The sequence below is a fragment of the Drosophila ananassae genome, chromosome XR, assembly GCF_017639315.1.
Source record: "Drosophila ananassae strain 14024-0371.13 chromosome XR, ASM1763931v2, whole genome shotgun sequence".
NCBI lineage: Eukaryota > Metazoa > Arthropoda > Insecta > Diptera > Drosophilidae > Drosophila > Drosophila ananassae.
Window position 1 is genome coordinate 15,914,249 of NC_057932.1, and position 21,962 is coordinate 15,936,210.

Sequence of the window (21,962 nt, forward strand, 5' to 3'; positions counted from 1 at the left end):
GGACAACTGAACAGCCTGCCCTATGGAGTGGGCCAGTATGGCGGACCCGGCGGCAACAATCCCCAGCAGCAGCAGCAGCAACAGCAGCAGCAGCAGCTCCTGGCCCAGCAAATGGCCCAGAGGGGCGGCGTGGTGCCGGGCATGCCCCAGGGCAACCGGCCCGTGGGCACTGTCGTCCCACTGCCGACTCTCGGCGGCGATGGTTCCGTATCCGGTGGCCAGCTGGTGGGCGGTAATCCGCAACAACAGATGCTTGGCCAGCAGCCGGGTGCGATGGGCCCGAGGCCGCCACAACCCAATCAACTGCTGGGGCATCCTGGCCAGCAGCAACAGCAGCCAGGCACATCCCAACAACAACAACAACAACAGCAACAGCAGCAAGGTGTTGGTGGCATTGTTGGTGGTGCTGGTGGTGGTGTAGTGACCGGAACAGTTGGCGGTGCCGGTGGCGGAGCTGGCGGTGTGGTCACTGGTGCGGGTGGCGTGGCGACAGGCGGTCCAGGTGGCGGCAGTCGCGATGTACCCGACGACCGGAAGCGGCAGATCCAACAGCAGTTGATGCTCCTCCTCCATGCCCACAAGTGCAACCGGCGGGAGAACCTCAATCCGAACCGTGAGGTGTGCAATGTGAACTACTGCAAGGCCATGAAGGCCGTCCTCGCCCACATGGGTACCTGTAAGCAGAGCAAGGACTGCACCATGCAACACTGCGCCTCCTCGCGCCAGATCCTGCTCCACTACAAGACCTGCATAAACAGCGCCTGCATCATCTGCTATCCCTTCCGGCAGAATCATTCGGTGTTCCAGAACGCCAATGTACCGCCCGGCGGCGGTGGTGGGTCTCAGGTTGGCGGCAATGCCGTTGTGACCGGTGGTGGCCCAGTTTCCGCTGGACCTGGCGGTGCTGGTGGGAATAGTGCTGGACCTGGTGGACCACCCGGTGGCATCCAGCAACAGCAACAGCAGCAGCAGCAGCAGCAACAGAACCAACAGCCCAATCTGTCTGGCCTGGTGGTGGACGGTAAGCCGGGCCAGCAAGTGGCGCCCGGTGGTGGCCAGAATACGGCCATTGTACTGCCCCAACAGCAACAGCAGCAGGGCGGAGCGGGTGGCGGCGGTGGCGGCGCTCCCGGAGCACCAAAGACACCACAGGACATGGCCCAACAGCTGGCCCAGCAGCAGCAGCAGCAGGTGCACCAGCAACAAGTCCAGCAGCAACAGGAGCTGCGACGATTCGACGGGATGGGCCAGGTGGGACTGTCGCCGGTGACGGGTGGTGGCATGCAACAGCAGCAACAAGGCCTGCCGCCCACCATCCGCATGCAGGGCGCCCCACCGGCCGTCAGGGTGCTTGGCCCTGGTCCCGGTGGACCCAGTGGACCCAATGTCCTCGCCAACGATGTCAACAGCCTGCAACAGCAACAGCAGCAGCAACAGATGCTGCAACAGCAGCAGCAGGGCCAGAACCGTAGACGCGGCGGCGGTCTGCCCAACATGGTGGACCAGCAGCAGCAGCAGCAGCAGCAACAGCAGCAGCAGCCCAATCCCTCCCAGCTTGGCGGCAACATTCCAGCACCGCTCTCGGTGAACGTCAGCGGCTTCGGCAATGCCAACTTCGGTGGCGCCGGCGGAGCAACAGTGCCCGGCAACGGCCCCAACGATAAGCAGCAACTGAAGGTGGCCCAAGTCCATCCCCAGACCCATGTGGTGGGGGCGGCGGGCAATGCCGGTGCGGCGGGCAGTGGAGCAAGTGGCGGTCCAGTGGGTGCGCCCGGTTCCAGTTCCCTAATGCCGGCGGATACGACGGGCGCCGGTGGTGGCCCAAATCCGGGCGGTAATCCCAACCAGAATGCCGGCACAGGAGCGGGCGGAGGCGCTGGCGGTGGCGGCGGCGGCGGTGGTTCCGGTACACCCGGAGACAACGAGAAGGACTGGCGGGAATCGGTGACGGCCGATCTGCGGAATCATCTCGTCCATAAGCTGGTGCAGGCCATCTTCCCCACCTCCGATCCCACCACGATGCAGGACAAGCGGATGCACAACCTGGTCTCGTACGCGGAGAAGGTCGAGAAGGACATGTACGAGATGGCCAAGTCGCGCTCCGAGTACTACCACCTGCTGGCCGAGAAGATCTACAAGATCCAGAAGGAGCTGGAGGAGAAGCGGCTGAAGCGCAAGGAGCAGCACCAGCAGCAGATCATGCAGATGCAACAGCAGCAGGCGACAGGTGGCGCCGGAACACCCGGTGGCGCCGGTGGTGTCCCAACTGGCGGAGCGGGTGTTGGTGTTGGTGTCGGAGTTGGTGGCGGTGTCCTGCCGCAAGGACAACAGGGCCAACCGGGCCAACAGCCCGGAGTCCAGCCCGGCGTCCGACCCATCATCAGTCCCATTGGCGGTGTGATGCCGCCACAGTTGCGACCGCAGGGACCGCCCGGAATGGTCGGCCAGCAGCCGGGTGTCGGCGTGGGCGTTGGCGTTGGAGTGGGCGTGGGAGTCGGAGTGGGCGTGGGCGGAGTGACCAACAACATGGTGACGATGCGCAGCCACTCGCCCGGCGGCAACATGCTAACCCTGCAACAGCAACGGATGCACTTCTCCCAGCAGCCGCAGCCCCTCAACGCCGTCGGCGGTGTTGGGAATATGCTGGTGGGTCCACCCGGACCCAGTCCCGGTAGCATGGTCGTCAATCCCGCCCTGTCGCCCTACCAGACGGGCAATGTGCTGACGAGTCCGGTGCCCGGGCAGCAGCCCCAGCCCGGCCAGCAGCAGCAGCAGCAGCAGTTCATCAATGCGAACGGAGGCAGCGGTGCCGGGAATCCCCAGCTGAGCGAGATCATGAAGCAGCGCCACATCCACCAGCAGCAGCAGCAGCAGCAACAGCAGCAGCAACAGGGCATGCTCCTGCCACAGTCGCCGTTCAGTAATGCCACGCCCCTGCAAGCGGGCGGCAACAACTTCAGTTCCTCCTTGCAACAGCAGCAGCAGCAGCAACAGCAGCAGCAGCAGCAGCAGCAACAGCAGCAGCAGCCGCAGCAGCAACAGAAACCGGGCAGTGTACTGAACAACATGCCACCCACGCCCACCAGCCTGGAGGCGTTGAATGCGGGCGGTGGTGGTGGTGGTGGCAGTGGAGCCAGTGGAGGAGCAACTGGAGCAGCCAACTCGAATGCAACTGTTTCGGCGCCAAGTCCCTCGCCTGGTTTCCTATCCAATGGACCATCGATAGGGACGCCCTCGAACAACAACAACAACAACAGCAGCAGCAGCGCCAACAACAACCCGCCCTCGGTGTCCGGAATGATGCAACAGCCGTTGAGCAATCGAGCCGCCACACCACCCATCCACAACATACCCATACCCGCATCTCCAGCGGCGGCGGCGACCGGTGCCTCCGGCGGTCTGGCGGCGAACAGTACGCCGGCATCGGCGGCAGCGACATGTGCCAGCAGTGGGAGTGGCAGCGGGAGCGGGAGTGGGAGCAACAGTAGCAGTAGCGGTGGAGCGACCGGTAGTGGAGCGGCTGTGGCCACCACATCGGCGACAACGCCACTCAGCTGTGCCTCATCCTCGGTGGCGACACCCACATCGGCGACAATGGCTTCCAGCAGTAACAGTAGTGCGGGAGGTGGAGGAACCGGCAGCGGTACGGCCACCACACCCGCCAGCAATCCCCTGCTTCTGATGTCCGGCGGCAGTGGCGGCGGCGGCGGAGGAGGAGGAGGAGCAACCAGTGCAGCAACCACCACACCTTCCTCGACGAGCAGCAGCCGGATGATGAGCAGCTCCATGAGCCTGTCCTCGCAGATGGCCGCACTGGAGGCGGCGGCCCGCGATAATGACGACGAGACGCCCTCGCCCTCCAATGAGAACACCAACGGCAGTGGCGGAAGTGGCAATGCCGGCGGCATAGCCTCCAAGGGCAAGCTGGACTCCATCAAGCAGGAGGACGACATCAAGAAGGAGTTCATGGACGACAGCTGCGGCGGCAACAACGACAGCTCCCAGATGGACTGCTCCACGGGCGGTGGCAAGGGCAAGAACGTCAACAACGACGGCACCAGCTGCATCAAGATGGAGATCAAGACGGAGGACGGCTCGGAGGTCAAGATCAAGACGGAGGTGATGGATGTGGACGAGGCCGGTGGCTCTGCAGCGGGCGGTGGCCATCATGATGGCGGCGCCGAAGGTGGCACTGGCAAGGACAACATCAACGGAGCCCATGACGGTGGCGCGGCTGGTGGCAGTTCCGTGGACATTAAGCCCAAGACGGAGACGAAGCCACTGGTGCCGGAGCCACTGGCTCCCAATGCTGGCGACAAGAAGAAGAAATGCCGTAAGTTTTTGTTGCTAAGAGGTCTTTTAAGACTAGGTTCTACTGTAACTGCAAGGACTGTAGGTTAAGTGTCCGCTGTGTCCGTCTGTCCGTTAAGGTTTTATAGTTTTTTTTAAATTTTTAATATATTTTTAGACAATTTTTAGGCAATTTCTAGGCAGTTTCTAAATTATAAACCTCCAATACTTGTTATAAAGATAAATATTCTATAGACCTCTTTGTCATAACCATTATTGTCCGCTGGTCCGCGTGTCCGCTTAACCTCTACTGTCCTCTAATAGTATTCTAGGGAAAATTCTCTTTTTAGAATAGTTTCTAGTATTTTTTTTTCAAATAACTGACCTGTTATGTTAAAAAATAACATAAATATTAAAAGAAAACAGTCGTAATATCTATTTGTCCGCGTGTCCGCCAATCCTATACTGTCCGCTACTCGTATTCCTATGAAAATTAGATGAAAAATTCTATTTTTTTAAATATAATCTTATGATGTTGAAAAAAAGGAAAATAATCAAAGAAAAGAGTCGTAATATCCATTATAAAACTTGTCCGATTGTCCAAAAAATCGTAATCCCCTGAAAAATCGATAAAATGTGATATATTTTGTAATATTTTTTGAATAATAATAGATCATTTTTGAACTTTAACTAAAAATGCCAAATGATGGTCTCTTTAGAAACCCTTTTCTGTAAAATCCCTTTCCGATATATCGCATCTGACTTCCTAAACCTTATCGATAAATCCGATAACACTTCACCGGAAGCTTTAAACTCTCAAATATCAAATTATCGAAGACCTGTAATCGATAAAAAGTGTTTGGAAAGTTAAGTTTTTGGAAGAAAGTGTCATCAAGTGTTTAGAAACACCTGAAATAGTTATCGAAACTTGAACTTATCGAAAAAGGGCATGACATTCATTTTATTTTTTTGACTCTCAAGCAATGGACTGGGAATATATAACTCGAGGCTAGTTTTTACTTCAAAAAAAAAAAAAAAGTGTATTAAAATATAAATGATATTTTTTGAAATAGAATTCAATCCGGAGGAACTGCGAACTGCCTTGCTGCCGACGCTGGAGAAGCTCTTCCGGCAGGAGCCCGAATCCGTGCCATTCCGGTATGCCGTGGATCCGCAGGCCCTCGGCATTCCCGATTACTTTGAGATCGTGAAGAAGCCAATGGATCTGGGAACTATACGGAACAATATCCAGAATGGCAAGTACAGTGATCCCTGGGAGTATGTCGACGATGTCTGGCTGATGTTCGACAATGCCTGGCTCTATAATCGCAAGACTTCAAGGGTATATCGTTACTGTACAAAGGTGGGACTAACATAACATCTATATAGTCTGAAAAATGTAAATAATATTTTGTATTATTTTCTTGTAGCTATCGGAGGTATTTGAGGCGGAAATAGATCCGGTGATGCAGGCCCTGGGCTACTGTTGCGGCCGGAAGTACACCTTCAATCCGCAAGTACTGTGCTGTTATGGAAAGCAGCTCTGTACGATCCCAAGGGACGCCAAGTACTATAGCTACCAGAACAGGTATGTCTTCCATGAGTCCATGAGTCCATGAGTCCATGAGACCACTAGTCCACCACAGACTCTTTCCGATAAAAAAGGATACAGATTCTATATTTAGGGACTTGCCTAAACGTTACTTTTGTGTTTCTGTTGTTTCTCTGTTCGATGTGAAATGTAATAATCATATATATATATATTATATATATTATATATATTTTTTTTTGTTAGAAAAAAAAACAAAAGCTTGTTCCTCTTTGCGAATGCTAAAAAAAAAAATTAAAGCGAATCTTGGAACTACTTTTTAGCTACTTTTGGTGTTAAAAATTGGCTTAAAAAAAAATTATAAATAATATTTAAAAAATAATAGACCAAAATAGCTGTTAGTTTTGTCAGTTTTTTAATAAATATATATACAATATATATCCGATGTATATAAAATAGAAAAATCAGATCGCTTTCAAGTAACTCTATGTTCCATGGATGCGCCTTCTCTAGCATCTAGTTTTTAATCTTAAATGTTCAATTTTAAATGTTAAATCTTAAAACTATATATTGATTATTAATATATAATGAATTGTACGTTTTGTGCACTAATTTTTGATGGCCTTCCTGCTATATTATCCCTCAGATCCTCCCATCCTGCGCTATTACTTCCAATTAATTTTTTTTTATTTTTCTTATTTTCATTCCTTTGTATGTCCTTTGTGTGTGTGTGTGTTTCTCCTTTCAATGTTGCCTCTTGGTGTTGCACATTGCACTACTGTCTCTTCAAAAAAAAAATTAGATAATTAATTTAAAAAAAAATATATAAACACATACACACGCTGTTTAAAAATATTTTTCATTTATTTTTTTTGCTTCTGCTTGATGCGCCACAAAATAAAACAAAATCCCCAAAGTCCATCTCAAGCCATAAGGACATAGATCCTGAAGAATATCCTTGAATATCCATCAGAAACTAGAAAAAAAAAAACGTCCAACATTTCCACATTTCTCGAGTAGTCAGAACAAAAGAAAACGATTTTTTTAAACAAGATTTTCTTTTTAAGAAAAAGATTTCAATTATAAACTCTAAAAAAGAAGATCTCGTTTATTTTAATGTTTCAGCATTTTTTTTAAATAATAAAAACAATATCATGCTGAAACATAAAATTTTTTAATTAATATTTTTTTAAAAATCAATGTCGTCTTAAATGTTAAAAACAAATTCTAATGCAAATCACCGTTTGGTTCTTCTCTTTTCTTTTTTTTCGTTTCATTTTTTACTTTTTCTTCCTCCCGCAACAAAAAAAAAAAAAATACAAAAAAAAAACAAATAATAATATAATAATAATAATAATACCCGTTAACCTGTGTCGCCTCATAACTGTATTATTATTGCGTGTCTTTAAAAAACAATATTATATCTGTGTGTGCATATCATCTCTATATATCTCTCTCTCTCTCTGTGTGTCTGTGTGTGTGTGAAAAAAAAAAAACTAAAATTAAAAAAAAAAATGTAAAAAATCGCACACACAACACACACCCAAAACACACACTCGCATATAATCAAAACGCTTGCACGCAAAAAAAAAAAAAAAACAAAAAAATCAAAAAAAAAACACACCTGAAAACACTATTTTTTACACACACCTGTACACATGCCTGTGTTGTTGTTACTTTGGTTGCCAAAAAATCAACTCAAAAACATAAAAATCCACAAACACTAAACAATTATCCAAAAAAAAACATAAAAAACAAACAAAAACGCGAACAAATCAAAACATAAAAACATAAATTCGAAATAAAAAAAAACAACAGTCTAAAGGAATACGGTGTTGCCTCAAATAGATACACCTACTGCCAAAAGTGCTTTAACGACATCCAGGGCGATACGGTCACACTGGGCGACGATCCTCTGCAGTCACAAACGTGAGTATTACTTTGGAACTATATATTATTAGAGTAATAGGTCATAGATTTTTTTAATAATAGTTTAAAATTGAAAGAAAATAATGGAATATAAAGTTAAGGTCTTAAATAGTTGCTCAAGGTAGCAAGATCAAGATCAAGAAATAGTTCTTCAATATATACCTGATCGGGAGTACTTATTAGAACAATATGATCTTGTCCTTCTGTCCGTTTGTCCTTTAAAGGGATATAGAAGCTTCTAAAATATCTTTGAACTAAAAGAAAATGTTTATAAATAGTTATTTTAACTAGAGACTCTATACGGTATACATATTCTTGATCTGGATCATCTTACTAGTCCAAAGAAGCTTTGTCCGTCTGTCCGTCTGTCCGTCTGTCCTTTTGTCCGTTAAAGGTCTAAAAACTTTGTAGAATATAAACTATCAAATAAAAAAAGGCTTTAATTGCTTAGAAATAGTTATTACTGAAAGATAAACTTAAAAAAAAAATAAATATTATGGATCAGAATCATGTTACACTCCCAAAGAAGCCTTGTCCGCCTGTCCGTTTGTCCGCTAAAGGTCTAAAATCCTTGTAGAATAAAGTAGAAAAAGACTTTTCAACAAAAAAAGGGTTTAAATGCTTAGGAATAGTTATTAATATGAGCTAGACTTCAAAAGTATATATATTCCTGATCAGTAGCATCCTACCAAGCTTCTAAAAGCACTGTCCGCGTGTCCGCTTGTCCGTTCAAGGTCAAAAACTCTTGTAGAATAAAAACTATTAAACGATAAAAGGTTTAAAAGCTTTGAAATAGTTACTATTATAAGCTAGTCTTCAAAGCTATATATATTGTTGATCTGGATCATCCTACAAACCCTCTATAAGCACTGTCCGCGTGTCCGCTTGTCCGCTAATCTGTTTCCAAGCCCACTGCACCCTCAGTTTCGAAGCTATCCTCTTGAAACTTGACACAATGCCTCCTCATCTTGAGATTCAACTACCAGAAGGAAGTCAGAGATCTATAAGGATCCGGAAACTATATCCCATAACCCTCTAAATACCAACAAAAAATAATAATTTTTAAACCCACTTTGCAGTCAAATCAAAAAGGACCAGTTCAAGGAGATGAAGAATGACCACCTGGAGCTGGAGCCGTTTGTCGACTGCCAGGAGTGCGGCCGGAAACAGCACCAGATCTGCGTCCTCTGGCTGGACTCGATCTGGCCCGGCGGCTTCGTCTGCGACAACTGCCTGAAGAAGAAGAACTCGAAGCGGAAGGAGAACAAGTTCAATGCCAAGCGCCTGCCCACCACCAAGCTCGGTGTCTACATCGAGACCCGAGTGAACAACTTCCTCAAGAAGAAGGAGGCAGGAGCGGGCGAAGTCCATATCCGTGTGGTCAGCTCATCCGACAAGTGTGTGGAGGTGAAGCCCGGAATGCGACGTCGTTTCGTGGAATCCGGTGAGATGATGCAGGAGTTCCCCTACCGGGCCAAGGCCCTGTTCGCCTTCGAGGAGGTGGACGGCATCGATGTCTGTTTCTTTGGTATGCACGTCCAGGAGTATGGATCGGAGTGTCCGGCACCGAACACCCGACGTGTCTACATCGCCTACCTCGACTCGGTGCACTTCTTCCGTCCACGGCAGTATCGTACGGCTGTCTACCATGAGATCCTGCTCGGGTACATGGACTATGTGAAGCAGCTGGGCTATACGATGGCCCATATCTGGGCGTGTCCGCCGTCGGAGGGCGATGACTATATCTTCCACTGCCATCCCACGGATCAGAAGATACCGAAGCCGAAACGACTGCAGGAATGGTACAAGAAGATGCTCGACAAGGGCATGATCGAGAGGATTATTCAGGACTACAAGGACATACTCAAGCAGGCCATGGAGGATAAGTTGGGATCGGCGGCGGAGTTGCCATACTTTGAGGGCGATTTCTGGCCAAATGTCCTCGAGGAGAGCATCAAGGAGCTCGACCAGGAGGAGGAGGAGAAACGGAAACAGGCCGAGGCAGCCGAAGCAGCGGCAGCAGCTAATGTGAGTACTAATTTTTGAATTAATTATGGAATTATTTGACATCGTTGTGTGTCCTTTTTAGCTCTTCTCCATCGAGGACAATGAGGTCAGTGGCGATGGGAAGAAAAAGGGCCAGAAGAAGGCCAAGAAGTCCAACAAATCGAAGGCCGCCCAACGAAAGAACAGCAAAAAGTCCAACGAACATCAATCCGGCAACGATCTCTCCGCCAAGATCTACGCCACCATGGAGAAGCACAAGGAGGTCTTCTTCGTCATCCGCCTCCATTCGGCCCAGTCGGCGGCCAGCTTAGCGGTAAGTATTATCTTCTCTTGATCTCCTAAAATCACTCAATTAATATTCTATGTCCTTGCAGCCCATTCAAGATCCAGATCCTTTGCTAACCTGCGATCTAATGGACGGACGCGATGCCTTCCTCACTCTGGCCCGCGATAAGCACTTTGAGTTCTCCTCCCTGCGCCGTGCCCAGTTCTCCACTCTCTCTATGCTCTACGAGCTCCACAACCAGGGCCAGGACAAGTTCGTCTACACCTGCAACAACTGCAAGACGGCCGTGGAGACCCGCTACCACTGCACCGTCTGTGATGTGAGTAAAGGATGTGTTTTATATATAGATGGGGGGAGGGTTTAGTTGAAGGGTTGTAGGGTTAGTTAGGGGGTTCCTATAGAGTTATAAAATGGTTAGTTATAAGGTTATAGAAGGATTATTTATGGGATACAAGAAGCCATAGCTATAGAGTTATAAAATGGTTAGTTATAGGGGCTTCTAGAGTGGTTCTTTCTCAGACTTTTTTATCTAGTTATGAGAGGTCTATTTTATTTATTTTATATAGGGTGTAGTTATAGCGGGTTATGATTGGGTTAGTTATAGATTTAAAGGATATTTATAGGAGTCTTAGTTATAGAGGTTTTAAGAGGCCTTTTACAGAGGTTCTTCTTGGCATTTTCTATATGGTTCTCAATAATAATGCTCCAGTTTTTCAACAACTTATTCTGCAAACTAGTACCAAGACTATCATCCATAGTTCTTGCAGGGAACCCCTTAGTACCCTCTTTACAAACCTTTTAAGAACCTCCCCTCTCAGAACTGAGAGTTCTCTTCGAATTCCGATAAGAAAAACGGGCACCACTGACCCTGAAAATGAAAATATTTCGATATTATTTTCCTTCCTTAAATATTTCCTTCCACCAGTCAGCGGAAACTGAATCTTTCAGCTTAGAAGTTAAAGAAGGAATAAGCTCTTAGAAGGTTTCAAGTCCTCAAGAACTCTTTTATATACTTTTTAGAAGTCTAGCCCCACTTCTAAAGTAGACTTTTTCATAAAAACAATCTAAAAACTTGGAAAAAAAGAGGTACAGCCTACAAAAAGTGGCATCACTCGGTCTAGTTTCATATTTTTTGGGGCCATGTGCTCCAGGGCCATAAAAAACTGAGAGATAAGAAAAAAAATTGTGGAGAGATAAGATCAGTGGGGGTGTTATTGTTTGCCAGAAACACAAAAAAATAATTAAGGAGGCTACTAACTATATGAAATATATAAAAAATAAAATAAAAATAATAATATTTTGAATCCTATTCCCCACGCAGGACTTCGATTTGTGTATTGTGTGCAAGGAGAAGGTCGGACATCCGCACAAGATGGAGAAGCTCGGCTTCGATATCGACGATGGCTCGGCGCCGGCGGATCACAAGCAGGCCAATCCCCAGGAGGCCCGGAAACAGTCCATCCAGCGATGCATACAGTCTCTGGTGCATGCGTGCCAGTGCCGGGATGCCAACTGCCGGCTACCGTCCTGCCAGAAGATGAAGCGCGTCGTCCAGCACACCAAGAACTGCAAGCGGAAGACCAATGGCGGATGTCCCATCTGCAAGCAGCTGATAGCTCTGTGCTGCTACCATGCCAAGCACTGTCAGGAGCAGAAGTGTCCAGTGCCCTTCTGTCCCAACATCAAGCACAAGCTCAAGCAGCAGCAGCTCCAGCAAAAGTGAGTATATCAGTGGGTTCTAAAGAGGCCATTGCCTCCTCTGGTGTTTGGAGTCTGGAGTCTTGATTTTTATTAATTGCTCCGGGGAATTGATGACTTTTAGATTACTTTGATTGCCGGGATTCCTTTATTTTTATGAGAAATTGGAAGAGTCAAGGGTTGTAGTTTGTGTTTTAGAGAGTTGTTTGTGGTTTGTAATATGATTTGTTTTTTAAAACATTTCTTACAAGATTTAATTTTGATTTAAAAAGGGAAATTAAACTAATTTTAGACTTATAGGAAGTGTTGGGATCTTGTAGTTTACAAAAATTCTATAAAAACTTTCTCTAATTGAGAATATTTCATCAAGAATCATAAGAGAAGTTAGTTGAGATTCTAACAATATTCTAATTCTCAAAATTTCAACTAAAAATTATAAGAAAAGTGGGTTTAGGCTCTATCTATTCCCTATTTTATGCCAAAAATATATAATTTCATTATCAATAACTAATATTATATAATAACTAATCATAAATCGTATTATTTTTGTTAAAAAAAAAAGTTATTCCAAACAGATCTCATGAGATTTCGAAAATGTCTCGTTACTTTTGTTAGGGCAGGCAAGAGCTACTCGTTGGTTTTTTGAATAAGAAAATTATCCAACACTGGCAAAAACAGTATGTCTGTGTTGGTAAAGGAAGTTATTTGAAGGAAACTTGAAAGAAAGAGAAGAAATCACGAACTCTATTTCTATTTTAAATATTTTTTAGTACAGAAATAGGAATAAAAATCAAGGAAATACTTAAAAATAACAAGTAGCTTCACTAGAAACCAAGGGAGAGAGCACCCTGCCTCCCCAAAGAGTCTCCAAACTAAAGGAACTCTCCACAAACCAGGTCCTTGAAAGGCTATTTCCATAATCCCTACTAATCCATGTCCTTCTCTCCACTTTCCAGACTCCAACAGCAACAGTTGCTGCGTCGTCGTGTGGCCCTCATGTCCCGCACCTGCCCGGCACCCGCCGCCATGTCCGGCTCGACGGCAGTCAGCGGCCCGGCCGTGGTCGCCAGCGGAGTGCCCGTGGTGGGCATGTCCGGCGTGGCGGTTAGCCAGCAAGTGATGCCCGGCCAGGCGGCCATAATGCCACCGGGCGCTGGTGGCATGTCGCCTTCAACGGTGACAGTTCCATCTCCAGTCTCGGGCGGAGGAGCCGGAGCCAATGCCATGGCGGGCATGACGTCTCCCCATCCCCACCAGCCGGGTATCGGCATGAAGCCCGGCGGTGGCCACTCCCCGTCCCCGAACGTACTCCAGGTAGTGAAGCAGGTCCAGGAGGAGGCGGCCCGCCAGCAGGTCTCGCACGGCGGTGGCTTCGGCAAGGGAGTGCCCATGGCGCCGCCGGGAATGAACCGTCCACTAGGCGGAGCCGGCGGCGGAGTGCCCAACCAGAATGTCAACCAGCTGGGCGGCATGGGCGTGGGTGTCGGCGTGGGCGGAGTCGGTAGCGGAGTCGGTGTCGGCGGAGTTGGTGTCAACCAGCTGGGCGGCGGCGGAGGCGGTGGTCCGACAGGAGGACCCGGAGGACCGGGCGGTGTCCCGGGCGGTGCCGGTAACTGCGGCAACGTCCTCAACGCCAACAACCTGCTCTCGATGGACCAGTGGGGTGGAGGCGGAGGCGGCGGCGGTAATCCCGGCGCCGGTGGCAATCCCCAGGCCCGCTACGCCAACAACACGACCGGAATGCGGCAGCCCAACCAGCTCATCCAGCAGCAGCAGCAGCAGAACCTGCTCTCCCAACAGCAGCTCCAGCAGCAGCAGATGATGGCCCTCGGTGGCCCGAATCAGATGGGTGGCGGCGGTGGCGGCCAAATGCCCGTTGGCGGCCAGCACGGCGGCATGGGTATGGGTGGAATGGGTGCACCGACAATGGCGGGCGCCGGAGCGGGTGGAGTTCGACCACCGCCCGGTGCCGGGGGCGGAGGCGGCGGTGGCGGCCAAGCCTCTGGTAGCCTGAACACCCAGCAACTGGCCCAGATCATGCAGAAGATCAAGAACAATCCGAACAACGAGAGCAACCAGCACATCCTCACCATTCTGAAGCAGAATCCCCAGATCATGGCCGCCATCATCAAGCAGCGCCAGCAGAGCCACCAGTCCCAGATCAATGCTGCCGCGGCAGCGGGCGGTGGAGGAGCTGGTGGAGCCGGCGGTGCCCTCGGCCAGCAGCAGCAACAGCAGCAGCAGCAGCAGGCCGGCAATGGGCCACAAAATCCGCAGCAGCAGCAGCAACAACAGCAGCAACAGCAGCAGCAACAGGTGATGCAGCAACAGCAGATGCAACACATGATGAACCCCAACCAGCAGATGAATCCCAACCAGCAGCAGCAGCAGCAGCAGCAGGTGAACCTCATGCAGCAGGGCGGCCCGGGGGGACCAGGTCCCCACCAGCGGATGCCCAACATGCAGAACGCCATGATGCTGCAGAACCTGCCGCCTGGAGTCACCACCCAAGGAGGCATGGTGAGTGATGATGATTTTTGAAGAGGAGAAGGAGGAGGTTGAGGTGGAGGGTTGGGGTTTTGTTTTGGATTTTTTATATTACAAGTTTATAGATATTTTAGTTTTTAAATTTATTTTTAATAGGCCAATAGATAAATATTTCTGTTTTTTTTTTTAATAGTATTATTATAGATATTATAGGTATTTTTTTAAGGGAAATAATTAAGTAATATTAGTTATATAACCAGTTTATAGACTTATAGACTCTATATTAGTTTTAAATATTTTTTATTATATATATTTTTTTAAATATTGTAGAGTTTAAGTCTCTTATAGAGAATATATAATTTTTATTAGCTAGTTTTTTTCTTTTTAATATTTAATTTATATTAATATTCTTATATTATTGTATTCTTATTCTTATATTCTATTTTCTTATTTATATATTCTCTATTTCTTATATAGTTTCTTAAAGATTCTCTATTTCTTTAAAATTCTTATAGATTTTTATAGGAACTAGATAGGGGGTACTAGAGATCTGAAAAGATATAATAGGATCTGATAGATTTCAGTAATATTGTATATCTGATATATAATATAATATAATATCTGATAGGTACATGTAGTATTATATTATATATTATTTTATACCATATATTGTATTTTATCATTTTATATTATAATTTATATTATGTTATATTATATATAATCTATATTTCCTCACTTTTATTAATATATTTATTATTCATCTATTTTAGAAATTTATACTCTTTTTTTTACACAATTAACAAATAATTTTTTTTTAGTTTTTTTTTTTATAAGCTCACTTTTAAGCCTAATTAGCTTAATTTTATTTATCTATTTATTTATTTTCTTTGAATTTTCATTCATTTTATCAAAATTTAAATAACTTATGATGAATAATTCCATTTTTTTAGTAATTCAAGAAGCAAAAATATTTAAAATTTATTTAATATTAATCTTAAATGATTTATTCAGTATTATTATTATTCCCTTTAATTTATTCAATTTTTTTGGCCTAATAGTAGGATGTATTAGATTACCCCTTAATTATTTTATTTCGCCATATAAATATAAATAAATGATTAATAATTTCTTTGGCAAAAGAATAACAATTTTTGGACTTTATGACTTATAATTAATTATAATTAATATTATTATTTTATTATTATTATTTTTTTTTAAGTTTTTATTAAGTTATTTAAGTGAGATCCTTAAACTAAAAAGTAATATTTCCCTTGAAAATACTAAGTATTAAATATTAACTATTAACTATCTTAGTATAAAATATTAAAAATATGATAGTAAAGTGGTAGCCCCCCCTAAATTGACTCCAAGTACCTAATGCACCTTCCACAAACGCAGGTGCCCAACCAGAACTGGAAGCAGATGCGCTACATGCCGATGAACCAGTACCCGCCGCCCTACCAGCAGCGCCAGCGCGGCCCCCACATGGGCGGCCCCGGCGGCGGCCCAGGACCCGGCCAGCAGCAGTTCCCGGTAGGCAGCGGCGGCGGAGCGGGCAACTTCAATGCCGGCGGTGCCGTCGGCGGCGGCGGTGGAGGTCCTGGCGGCGATCAGTACTCCATGGCCAATGCGGCAGCGGCAGCAGCCTCCAACATGCTCCAGCAGCAGGGTCAGGTGGGCGTCGGAGTGGGCGGAGTCGGAGTGGGCGTTGGAGTCGGCGTGGGAGTAGGAGTGGGCGTCAAGCCCGGCCCGGGACAGCAGCAACAGCAGCAGATGGGCGTGGGCATGCCGCCGGGAGTGGGAGTGGGAGTGGGAATGCAGCAGCAGCAGCAGCAACAGCAGCAGCAGCAACAGCCGCAACTGCAGCAGCAGCAGATGATGCAGGTGGCGATGCCGAACTCGAATGCCCAGCAGCAGCAGAATCCGTCGCAGCAGCCGAATGCCCAGGTGATGGGACCCCCCACACCCCACTCGCTCCAGCAGCAACTGATGCAGTCGGCCCGCTCCTCGCCGCCCATCCGCTCGCCCCAGCCCACGCCCTCGCCACGGTCGGCGCCCTCGCCCCGGGCCGCCCCCTCAGCCTCGCCACGGGCCCAGCCCTCGCCCCACCACGTGATGAGCAGCCATTCGCCGGCGCCGCAAGGACCGCCGCACGACGGGATGCACAATCATGGCATGCACCATCAGTCGCCGCTGCCCGGCGTCCCCCAGGACGTCGGCGTTGGTGTGGGTGTGGGCGTGGGCGTGGGCGTCGGTGTCGGCGTTGGTGTCGGTGTGGGGAATGTGGGCGTGGGTGTGGGGAATGCGGGAGGAGCACTGCCCGATGCCTCCGATCAGCTGACAAAGTTTGTGGAGCGGCTCTAGTGCAGCGGCGCCAATAGCTACAACGGATGGTAGCCCTGGAAGGAGACTCCAGACAAGCAAGGACATGCAAGGACATGCAGTGACATGCAGTGACATGCAAGGACAAGAAAACAACAGAAACACTCTCACACACACATTATACACTTTTTTAATTCTTACTTTTGAAGATAACTTAACTGTCTTCTCTCCTCCCAACAACAACAACAACAACAACAAACAACAACAACTATCACAATTATTAATTAATTAATTAATTAGATAGCATTTAAGGCAAGCAAGCACACAAGCAGAAGGATATAAAAAAAAATCACCACTAACTTTAAGTTTAGGACAACTTTGAACAAAGCAGCATGTTGATATGATTTCTCTTGATATATATTCTAATATATATATTTCATTCGAAAAAACAACAACAAACACACACACACACACACATACACTACACTACACAACAAAGCTCTGGATGTATTAAAAAGAGAATGCAACAAAAGCGTATCCTTTGAATTGCATTAGAAAGAGAGAGCAAGAGAGAGAGAGAGAAAAGGATCGAGATCGAGATCCCGTTATGATGACAACGTTTAACGTTGAACTTTAAAAAAAAAAAAAAGCTAAAGCTAAAGCTACGGCCTAACCTAGACCTAAATCTTAAATCTTAAATCTTAAATCTAAATCTAAATCTTTAATCTTAAAAACTAAAAAACAAAAAAAAAACTAAAAATCATTTAAATCATGTGTAATCCTTAAAAAAAAAAAACTTCTTATTGACTTTTTTTTTTTTACACTACATTTTAAGTATACCCCCCCCTTAAAGCAACACACAAGTGACCAATCATTAAAAGTCAAAATGAGTATAATATATATATATTTCTTTTTTTTTTTTTTAAACTAAAAACTTTATTTTTTTTTTTTTGAAATCTCTTATAAGTCAGATTTTTGAACAGCAGCCTCCCCTTACTCCATATACCACCCCCTGCACCGCGACAAAAAAAAAACAAAAAAAAACTTATTAATTCATAAGTACATATTTTGTGTACTTGTGTGTACGATCGGCAGTTGAATTAAGTGCTCCTTATAGGAGCTTTACATATTTTGGGAACATGCATAGAAAGTAATTACAAAAACAAAAAGCAACAAACAAACAAACAAAAAATAACATATTTTTTATACCATCGAAAGATAGAAACTTAGAAACAAAAGAAAAAAAAAAAACAAAGAAACGAAAAGAAAATAACGGAATATCCTCATCTGTATTCTCCCCTCGGCAGAAAAAAGAGAAAAAAAAAAGCAAATCAAATCATCACTTCCAATTGACAGACAACAATAAAAATGGGTTTATACCGTTAGAGAGAGAGAGATGTCGCGCGAGAGAGAGAGTATTTGAGAGAGAGAGCTATCTAGCTGAGGGAGCATACAGTCTTATCAGGAAAAGAAAAAAAGAAAAGAAAAACAGTAACATACCAAAATAGGATGGGGAAAAATGGAGAAGCAAACAAAAAAAATAGGGATCGATCGGTGGAGGTGGAGAATATGGAAAAAAAAAACCTTAATTAACAAGAGCAACAAAATAGCAATAGCCAAAATGCTTTGAAAACGATTTTTAGTATATACTTGAGATATGATAAGAGATCTAAATTATATATATATTGTAGAATATATACATATACATATATTCATATGTAGGAGTTGTAATAATTCTAACAAATTGTTCACATTATTGTGTATTGTTTTGATGAAGAAGTCGAAGGAAGAAGAGCCGTATAAACCGGAAACGGAAGAAGAGTAGTAACTAGTAGAGTGTGTGTGTGTGTGTGGGTGTTGTATCTGTGTGTGAGAGAGAGAGAGAGAGAGAGTGGAGAGAGTGATTCATAGAATGAGTGTGCTTGTGTGCGTTCCTATTCCTCAATTATAACAAAAACAAAAACAAACACCACTTTTTTTTTTCTACGTGTAAATAACTTAAAATTTTTTTTTACTTAGTATTTGATTTTGTGATACCCAAAAAAAAAAACTGAAAAAAAAATGCAAAAACCAATTTGTCTCAAAAAAACAAACAACAAAAAAAAATACAAAAAACTGAATGTTAACTTTGGAGGATTTTTGAAAGCGGAGAGAAGATCGATTGCTATTTATTAACGATAAAAAAAAAAAACAACAACAACCACAACAAACTAAAAACTAAAAACAAAAAGGAAATCAATTTAGGTTTATAGACTTTTTAGAATTAGGCGTATGGAACTATTTATTAGAGTGTAGACTGTAGTTTCCAAACTGGGTTCTTTCATTATACGGAAATATCACACGTCTATATATAAAATATATAATATATATATATGATTTTTAGCAATTATGATTTTTTTTTTTTATACATATATACATCTATATATATAGTATATAGTATATATATTATTGTTCAGGTCTAAGATGTTTAGGACGATGCAGGACGATGTAAGGACGATGATCCTGATGTTTTCGTTTTCAAAGCTGTTTTCTTTGTACAAGTTGCCGCCGCCGCCCAAGAAGTGTATCAGTAGAAAGAGACAGACGGAGCGAAATGGAAAGAGATGGAGGGTATCAGTTATCACATATATACACACATACATAGTATATATATATATATTTTTTTTTTTTATTCGTCTGTAAAGTATTTAATTAAGATAATGGATATAAACTACTTATTCACTGCGCATAGAAATGCCTTCAGAAAAAATTGCGAAAGTAAGCAGGATTGACTAAAACTAAACAAAAAAAAAAAAACATTAAAATGTAAATACCCTCAGCATATACATATACAAATACATACAATATATATATATATATACCAATATATATATATTGCAAAGTTTATATAACGGATTAGGAGTATATATAGTATATATATAGTATAAGTAACAAAAAAAAAAAAAAACAGTTTGTAAAATCCAATGCCCTAGATTGTAAGACGCGCCTAAGTATATCGGGTATAGCGGTTATATCGTTTATATATTTATAATTATAAGTCTACACTCTCAATTTATACACACACACACACACCACACACTCACACACATACCCACATATACACACTAATAAAAAATATATATATATCGCGATATATATTATATAATTCGTGTTTAGTTAGTGTGTTTTTAAACGAAACGCGCTTAGGGCGAGAAATAAATAAATAAATAAAATGGAAAACTAAAAAAAAAAACAGAGAAATTTTGAAAATTTACCAGAAAAGAAAAAAAAAAAAAAGAAATCCCAATAGCTGCGCCTGCCTCCGAATTTTTTTAAATCGAGAAACTAAAAACAAGAAAACGGATTAAAAAATAAAAGCAATGAGAAAACCCACGCTGCGCTGCACACAATCAAAAAAAAAAAAAAAAAAAAACAAATACAGAAAACCAGACACCAAATAAGAAATAAAAAAAAAAACCTAAAAAACTAAAGTAAAGTAAAATATATTAAAAATATTATATAGAAATCGTGTAAAAATAAAAAAAAAACAAGGAAAACATACTCAAGTCACTGGGCTCTGCCGCAGAATGCCTTTGTACGTTAAATGTAAAAAACAAAAAAAAAGAAAGCCACAAGTATGTGTTATCGGTGATCGGTGATCGGTAATCGGTAATCGGTAAAAGTTGCGATAACATGACGCTGCCTTCAAGTCGCAGTCGCCGCGTGTTGGTAGAAACAAAAAAACAAAACAGAAAACAAAAAACAAAAAAACAAAAACTCTTAACCTCCAAATCGGTTCAGCGGGCGCAGCAGAAAAAAAAAAATTATTTTAAAAGCTGCTTTCCGCATGGTTTTTTTTTTATTTAAATTTAAATTATTTTCCAAAAAAAATTCAAAGATTTGAGTGTGAAAGAGAGGGCGAATGTGAGTGTGAGAAAGAGAGAGAGTGCTAGGCAAAGACATGAAACTGTTTTTTTTTTTTTAGAAAACTTTCTAATTTTTTTTGTATTTTTTTTTTTTCAATTTTTCCAAATACGCAAGAAAGGGAGAGAGAGCATATTCCAAAACTATTTGTGATTACGAAATATATATGAACATTAAAAAAAAAACAAAAAACAAAAAACGAATGGCACTTCAAACACAACAATTGAAGGGTTGTTAAAAAATTATTAAGCTAAGCCTTAGATTAAAAAAAAAAAAACAAAACAAAAAGCCAGCGCTAAAAATATATATATATATAATTTATATATCACACACCGACACACACACACACACACACACGCGTATATAGGATAAAAAACGGAAGATCTAATAGATAAGCGAAAAAAAACAGTTGTAAATGATAAAAAATAAATAAAAAAAAAATTAAGAAAAAAAAAAACAATTTATTCTAAATGCAGTAGGAGCAGAAAAAAACCGTTAACCGAACCGAAGCATATGAGATAATTGATAATTGATAGCGATTAATTGGCTAATTATTATGCATATATATATATACATATATATATAAAAAAAATGTAATTTCTTAAAAAAAAACAAAAAAATATAGCCACGGAAGGAGGGAGCGACGCCTGGAAGATGAAATAGTTAAGTCAAGTGTAAAGTAAACCAAGCCTTAGTAAAAACTAGTTCTAAAAAACAAAATATATTAAAAAAAAAAAAAAATAACAACAAAAACGAAGCAACAACAGCAACAAAAAATTTAAAGAATATAAAGTTTAAAAATAAAAAAAAAGGGGAAAGGAGAAGCAAGGAAAGGAAACAAAAGATCGATACTAAAAAATAAAAAATTAAAATTAATAAATGATAAATGATTAACGATAAACGATTAATGATAATGTTTATGCTAATGATAACGATAACGATAACGATAATGATAAACCGTTATGACATAATAATTACTTGTAAAATAGAGCGACAGTTTAGAGCTGATAAGGTGGAAACTCTTTGACTTTTCTATCAGATTTCATTAATTTAATTAATTAACACACACACACACTACTGACACACACACATACACCACAAAAAACAGACACAGAGAGACGTGTATTAAGTGTATGATTAAATATATATATATTATATATAATATATATTGTATGTGTATTTTTTTTAAATATTATTACGATGATTATTATTATTAATATTATTATTGTTTTATCACCAATCTCTGTCTACCACTTTATTCCCCAACCTTCTGTTCTGTCATTCTTTCATTTTCCTTTGTCGTATTGATCCAAAAAGAAAGAAAAACGCAAAAGAAAACGACAAACATACAAAACCAACAAACAAAAGAAAAACCAACAACAAACACTGTAATTAACTAAAATACTTTTGCTTAAAAGTGTAAAATAAATTAATTTAAATAAAAATTATGAAATTAAAACGAAAATCACAAAAAAATTGGTATTATTGAAG

At 43.0% G+C, this 21,962-nt stretch overlaps 1 protein-coding gene across 1 annotated transcript in view; it reads left to right on the plus strand.

Annotated features, from left to right (window-relative positions):
* The window catches only part of LOC6505079 (histone acetyltransferase p300), a 29,997-nt gene extending 9,069 nt beyond the window's left edge, over positions 1-20,928 (plus strand). The window contains exons 5-14 of the mRNA XM_014904797.3: positions 2-4,333; positions 5,364-5,653; positions 5,721-5,878; positions 7,658-7,768; positions 8,848-9,796; positions 9,858-10,088; positions 10,150-10,380; positions 11,383-11,780; positions 12,716-14,279; positions 15,645-20,928. Coding sequence (XP_014760283.2) covers positions 2-4,333; positions 5,364-5,653; positions 5,721-5,878; positions 7,658-7,768; positions 8,848-9,796; positions 9,858-10,088; positions 10,150-10,380; positions 11,383-11,780; positions 12,716-14,279; positions 15,645-16,610 — 9,230 coding nt within the window. The 3' untranslated portion in view covers positions 16,611-20,928. The remainder of the gene's footprint in view (position 1; positions 4,334-5,363; positions 5,654-5,720; positions 5,879-7,657; positions 7,769-8,847; positions 9,797-9,857; positions 10,089-10,149; positions 10,381-11,382; positions 11,781-12,715; positions 14,280-15,644) is intronic.
* Positions 20,929-21,962: the final 1,034 nt, after the last annotated feature.